We start from the raw sequence: 6,101 nt of genomic DNA, 5'->3' as shown, positions 1-6,101 counted from the left end.
AGCAGGAACATTTTGGTTGACTACATGATCTTGATTTACGAAGGGAAGACCATTGTGTTGATTCAAAGCTTTGACACCAACATCCTTTTGCTGTTGACAGCTCTTAGAGCCGTGTGTTTTGCCAGCACCTCCTACTGCTTGCTGCTGTGCCGTGCTCTCTTTAACTTGGGGTTTGGAGTCAGCTTTGCGGGCCACAGCACTAGAAGCGTTCACCTTCTCACGTGCTCCCTTGTTTTCATCCAGCTTTTTCCCACTTTTTGTCTCTGAATAAAATAAACCATTAATAAACTATACTTGACAAAAGTGACAGCAAAACAGAGAGGCAGTAAAGTAACCCAACATTCAAAATAACCTACATAGTTACATACATCTGAACAGTAGCAAGAAACCCCCTGAAAGGTTGAAAATCCTCACACCAGCAGGCTCGAGACAGCCATTATTAATGCTCATGTCTTAATCAAAGGTCTAACTGCTCTGCTGGTGCTCCAGCAGTGTCACAGATTGAACTTGGATTTCCATAAAGTAAACAAAAAACCTGCAAGGCTCAGCTCACTGCTTTTCGTATCTGAAATCACTCTGTGGGCAAATGTAACAGGTAGTTCAGGTGCTGCAGACCCATTCAGGACTCTCCTAAAGCCGATATACCCTCTACCTGATTAGAGCAGCAGAAATGCATGGAGGAAGACTCCAAGGGATGCTGGGCTTGAGACAGTGCCTCTTGCATTTTCCACAAAAGAACAAGAAGGTTCTTCAGCCCATCCTCATGACAATGGTTGTGAATATTAACAGTGGAAATTTCTAGGGTAACTTCTTTCAGGGTTCAGCATACACATCACCAGCTGTTTGAGATTAGATCACAACCCTGTGCTGCTTTTGAGTCAGAACTGTGACCACCTGTTGACTTGATTTTTGTCACTTCCTAAATGACGCTAAAAAGGGGATCATCCATAATTTAAATGATTCAGTGGCAATTTGTGAAGACAACAGCGTGACGGGGCCTGCTCAACATCACGTTCACCCCTGTTGCAATATCACAGGCATTAATAACGGACACAACAGGGCAATGCCTTGACAGATGCATCCTAAATAGGGATCTAGCCCTGACATGGGAATGAAACTTGCTGATCAAAAAAAAAAAAAAAAGATATTCCCAATGTCAACACGTCCCTCTCTCAGAGAGAGAGAGGAGGGAGGACTGGTTCAGATGCGTTAAGGGAAAAGAATTTTTTAGGTTTGCTACGTGATACTGCCACTGCCTTCATGGTATCTCCAAACAAGTACTGCGCTCTCAATTCAGCTCACTGTAATTTCAAAGCAAAAAAAATCTGTGCAGTCAAAGGTGCTGCTTTTATTTTCTTTATCCTCTAGCGTTTTATGGGGTTTGATCTGGGGAACAGATGTTCTTGCAGAGGAGGTGAGAGCATTTCTATTTTTCCTCAGTACTGAGGGACAAAGTAACTCAGTTACATTTGAGTAATTCAGGTAGTGGGAAATAGCAGGCTATTAATTTCCAGTTTGTCTGCTGCACATTCTAGAATCAAAGCTTGTAACATGCCTGGAGTGATACATACCTTCCAGAGGCTTCTTGCTTTCAGTTTGGGTTCCTCTGTTACTAAGCACATGCTTAGGTTTTGCACCACTCTCCTCAGGCTTATCTTTGGCCTAAAAATGACAGAGGAACACAAAAATAACAGTTATGGCCAAGAGTGTTTATTTGCCACTAGGTTTCTCCAACTACAATAGGTATTCAGACTCTGCAAAACCTAACACTTCTGATCTTCTGATTTTTTAATTACTACTGTGTTTACTCCCCTCTTTTTGTCTCTCCCCACTTTTGCACACAGGCATGCTTCTGAAACAAGATGACACAGAATAATACATTAGCTCATTGCTTTCCAAAATTTTGACTATCAGAGATTTTGCCTCCTGTCATCTTTACTCATATTGATTAAAAACCATGACGTGAAACATAAAAGAGATATTAGAAAAAAAAAAGGTAATGTATTTCTGTTGCTTTTTGGCTAGTGACTGAAAGATAAGCAAAGTCTCTGAAGACACTGTTAATATATTTGTCTCAAGGCATCTAAAGATTCAAGATTTGAGCTATGACAGAGGTGATACCAAAAAAAAAAAAAAAGAGCCTCTAGCTTTATGGTAACTCTTGTGTATGTACTTGACATTACACATGTCACCTTTGGCATCGTTAAAAACAGACTTACTGTCTTTTAGCAGCAGATTTTTATTTTGAAGCAAATTTCTTCCTCCAATTAAGAAAGCACAGAGGAGAGGTATTTTGTAATAGCACCACTAAATGCTTTACACAGCAATACCTTTGTAATCAAATGAAAACTAAACAACTAGTATTTAGCAAAAAGCGTTACACAAAAATAGGAAAAGGCATAGCATATTTCTTGGTTGGCATATTGTTAAAATCTAGTGGCGAGCAGCCTCCTATCCTCATTTGTACAAGCAAATAAGGAACATTTAAAGTATTTCTGCAGATAATGCCAATTACAAGACTGCTGCAAATCACCACCTTCATCTGTTAGTAAAAGCGGTAAAGGATTAAGTTTATCATGCTCCAACAATACGGATTGCAAAACAGAGCTCCCCCCCGCCCCGCTTCCAAAAAACCAAAACATCCAAAGAATAAAAGTAGTAAAAAACCATTACCATTTTTATTACAGCTCTAAGCAAACCTGCAACAATGACCAGGGGGAACATTATTCTCGCAAAATCCTACGTGCAAAGCAAGCCTTGGATAAGTGACAGTTTAATGGTGGGCTTTTCTGTCTGTTTTTAAATATGAAGTTAGAGGTTTGGATCCTCTGAAGCTCAATTCATAGTCTTTTACTAATCTGACTCCAAGCCCACAAAACTTCTTCCCTAAGCATTCCCATGGCATCCCTGGAATGCTGTCATACCATCAACAAACAGCTTCACCCAGAAATGAAAACATGACCTCCCCACTCCCATCCCCATTCTGAGTAACCTTGCACTAAGCCAGCGCCGTGATAAGCGGCATGCTGTTACAAAACAGCAAACGTTGGAAAACAGAAACAGGCAGGTAGAAAATTCTTTTTGTGTGCAACTCCTGTGCAACAGCGGAGCTCTTTGGCCATATCTATACTGCTATCACAAAACAGACTGCAAAAACTAGACCAAAGTTAGCACATGGCTCAGCACAAGCCAATTTGTTTTTAAATTCACCAGTGCTTTGCTCGACATTAGCCCTGCTAGGTCACGTACATATGCTGCTTCACTAATTGAAGCCTAGTTCAAACATCACTCAGCCGCCTGTGATCAGAGTATCCACATATCTGTATCCACATATCTTAAGGTCTTATAAATGATCTTACGCTCCAATTTCAAAAACTGTTCATGACAAGAAACAAAAAAGAACAATGATGGTTATATTGCAAAACTGGAGTTAGCCATAAAGCTCTCCCCTTGCCCAATACACGTTGCCTAGTTAGAGCCTGGGACACAGACCTCTGCCCCATCCTAGTCCATCAGGTCACCAACAAGCAGGTCATTCCCCCTCTCAGTCTCCATCTGCCTAGCCATAAAATCTGGATGAAGTTCTGACCTCCTTCAATATCTTCTTTTGCAAACACCGATGAGGAGGCAGTGCATAGCGCCTAGTCGACAACTAATCCCAACAGTATGCTCGAAGTCCATGTGAAACATTCCTCCAGAATCCGTCACATCACCTCCCTTTATTTGCATCCCTCCTTACTGCTCTTCTCACTTAGAAACTGACAATCTGGAAACAAAATTAGTTTATCACCTTTATACTGATCTACACCTGGCCATTGATATACTGTGCACTGCTAGTTCAGCTCAAGGTGTAAACCCCACATAGGACTGTGTCTGGCTCCAGGCATTTTGCAGTGACTGCAGGCAGCAACTTGTAACAATGCGGCTTTAACCAAAATGCATCAAACTTTTCTGTTTCTCCAAAAATCTGTAGAACTAAAATTGGAACTGCAAGCAAGTACAAACTTCATCTCTCTCCAGAATTAAGACTGATACCTAATGCATGATTTATTGTTCTCAACACTAATGGAAACTCTTTATAAATTCTTCTTTCTCCTAACAGTCTAGCTCACTTGTCAGTCTCTGACACTTAAAAAGGAAGAGCAGGAGAGCACTTGGAAAGCCTGAAATGTTATGCTAGCACCTAGAATTGCCCTGTTCTTGCAAAAGTCTAGGTGTACCTTCCACCAAAATATTTTACAGTTTTGGTGAAAAAAACTAGATTAAGATACAAATGGACATTTGCATTTGAGCTAAGTTCTTACTGTAATCACACCTTCACATACAAGGAGATTCTTGGAATGAACAAACCTATTCCAACTCTTGCAGCTTTCCCTCCCTTCTTCCCACTGTGGGATACAAGCCATGGTGAAAACTGAAAACTCCCATTAGCTAAAACTAATTCCAGATGTCCGTACATTTTAAAAACAACATTAATCGATTCTAAAACACCATATCAACTATGTACCATTCTTGCCTGTTCCTCCCTCACTGTCCTCAATAATTAAGACATGCTTAGGAATTGATGTCTAGGAACTGGAAAACACAAGAACTATTTGATTTGAGGAGTGAACAGTGTTGATGGAGTTGATAAAGTCACAGTTTCATCACAAAGGTGTAGCTAAAGACAACTTAGATATCTAAGGACATATAAATCTGCCCAGTAATATTACCATAAGTGGGCATGGGTCTTAGTAACTGACGTTGTGTTCAGAATTCACAATCAGTCAAGAAAACAGAAGCTTCTTCCAACAAAAAAATGCTTCCAGTATGTTACTGATACTTTTCACTGGGACCTCAATTCAGTCACTAATTTGAATGACATTGCTGATCTTCAAGCACTAGTAGAAGCTGAATTTTCCTTTACAGTAGCAATCTGCTCCTCAGATTTGTTACAGGATTGCCTGGCACACTTTGGGAACCTCAGACATAAGACTGCAAGCCATGTTTTGAGCCTTGGTCTCTGCCTCAAGAGGCTTCCAATTCAAAGGTCACAGCAGTAACCTGTACAGCAATACTGAAAGGAAAACCTGAATTATACCTTAGGCAAGAAATCGGCAGGAGAGCCTAAAGCCCTACTACATCATATAGAAAAACATGAAGAATAGTAAAACAAAACCAACCTCCACAAGGATTTCCAGCAGACTCCCCTTCTTCCAGGGCACAATGCCTTTGAGAATAAAATCCACTACTTTAGAATTTTTTAATACTTCTCCCACAAATGTAATAACTTTATCCAGTGTATCAACCCTTTTCTCTATCTTTGCCAGCCTCTCCTTATGCCTCGAGGCATCTAGCTGGACAGCTTTCATCAATTTCAGCACTTCTGAGCATATGCTCTGGATATCAGTCTGGTGAGTACTGTCCGACACCTTTAGGCCTTTTTTCATTGCATCTGTCTCATCAGGAGCTGCTCGGGATACTGTTAGCTTGCTAATGCCTTTTTCTACATCATCAATGCCTTTGTTAACTCGCTGCAGTTTGCCCGTCAGATCTTCTTGGAAATGCAACAGTTTGTCCACCTTTTCATTCAAGAGATTCAGTTTTTTGTCCATCACACTTAAATTGTTCACTTTTGTAGGCTGCAACTTTGTCAGGGCATTTCCCTCTGCAAGCTCCACGCTACCCGCAGACATTCTGTCCAGACAGCAGGATGTCAGATAGATTAGGTTGGCTTTTCATTAACCATAAATTAGAAAATGAGGGTCTGAAAGCTCATCTTCTTTAGCTATTCCTATGCCCGACAACCTCCCTTACGGGAGCCGCTAGAGCGTATCATGAGATAGCTACCGGAGAAAAGATTTATTTCTGCGTTATCTATTTCTTACTGTGTGCTTTCAATGATGGAGGTAATTTGGCACCAGACTGTATTTTCTTGGGCCTCCTTGACGTCACGAAACCATTTAAAATTCTTTCTCGAGTGGCTGTTGATAGGCAAGCATCTTAATTGCCAATGCCTGAGCAGAACTCTGGAGGGAGAAAGATTGTTTTTATGACCAGTTTTAGTCCTGTGACAATGAAAAGAACTTGCTAGAGCATTTCTCTTAACTGAATAGGAAAAA

The 6,101-nt window shown here is 40.7% G+C and overlaps 1 protein-coding gene across 1 annotated transcript in view; it reads right to left on the bottom strand.

Annotated features, from left to right (window-relative positions):
• The window catches only part of MYLK3 (myosin light chain kinase 3), a 21,314-nt gene extending 15,639 nt beyond the window's left edge, over positions 1 to 5,675 (bottom strand). Inside the window, exons 1-4 of the mRNA XM_010289451.1 lie at positions 5,163 to 5,675; positions 1,572 to 1,662; positions 129 to 263; positions 1 to 29 (exon numbers count right to left, since the gene is read on the bottom strand). The exon at positions 1 to 29 is cut by the window's left edge and continues 197 nt beyond it. Coding sequence (XP_010287753.1) covers positions 1 to 29; positions 129 to 263; positions 1,572 to 1,662; positions 5,163 to 5,675 — 768 coding nt within the window. The remainder of the gene's footprint in view (positions 30 to 128; positions 264 to 1,571; positions 1,663 to 5,162) is intronic.
• Between the last annotated feature and the right edge of the window lie 426 nt (positions 5,676 to 6,101).

The sequence above is a fragment of the Phaethon lepturus genome, unplaced genomic scaffold, assembly GCF_000687285.1.
Source record: "Phaethon lepturus isolate BGI_N335 unplaced genomic scaffold, ASM68728v1 scaffold8986, whole genome shotgun sequence".
Lineage (NCBI taxonomy): Eukaryota > Metazoa > Chordata > Aves > Phaethontiformes > Phaethontidae > Phaethon > Phaethon lepturus.
Note: the sequence above shows the minus strand (reverse complement) of the source record. Positions and strands in the feature narration are given on the sequence as shown.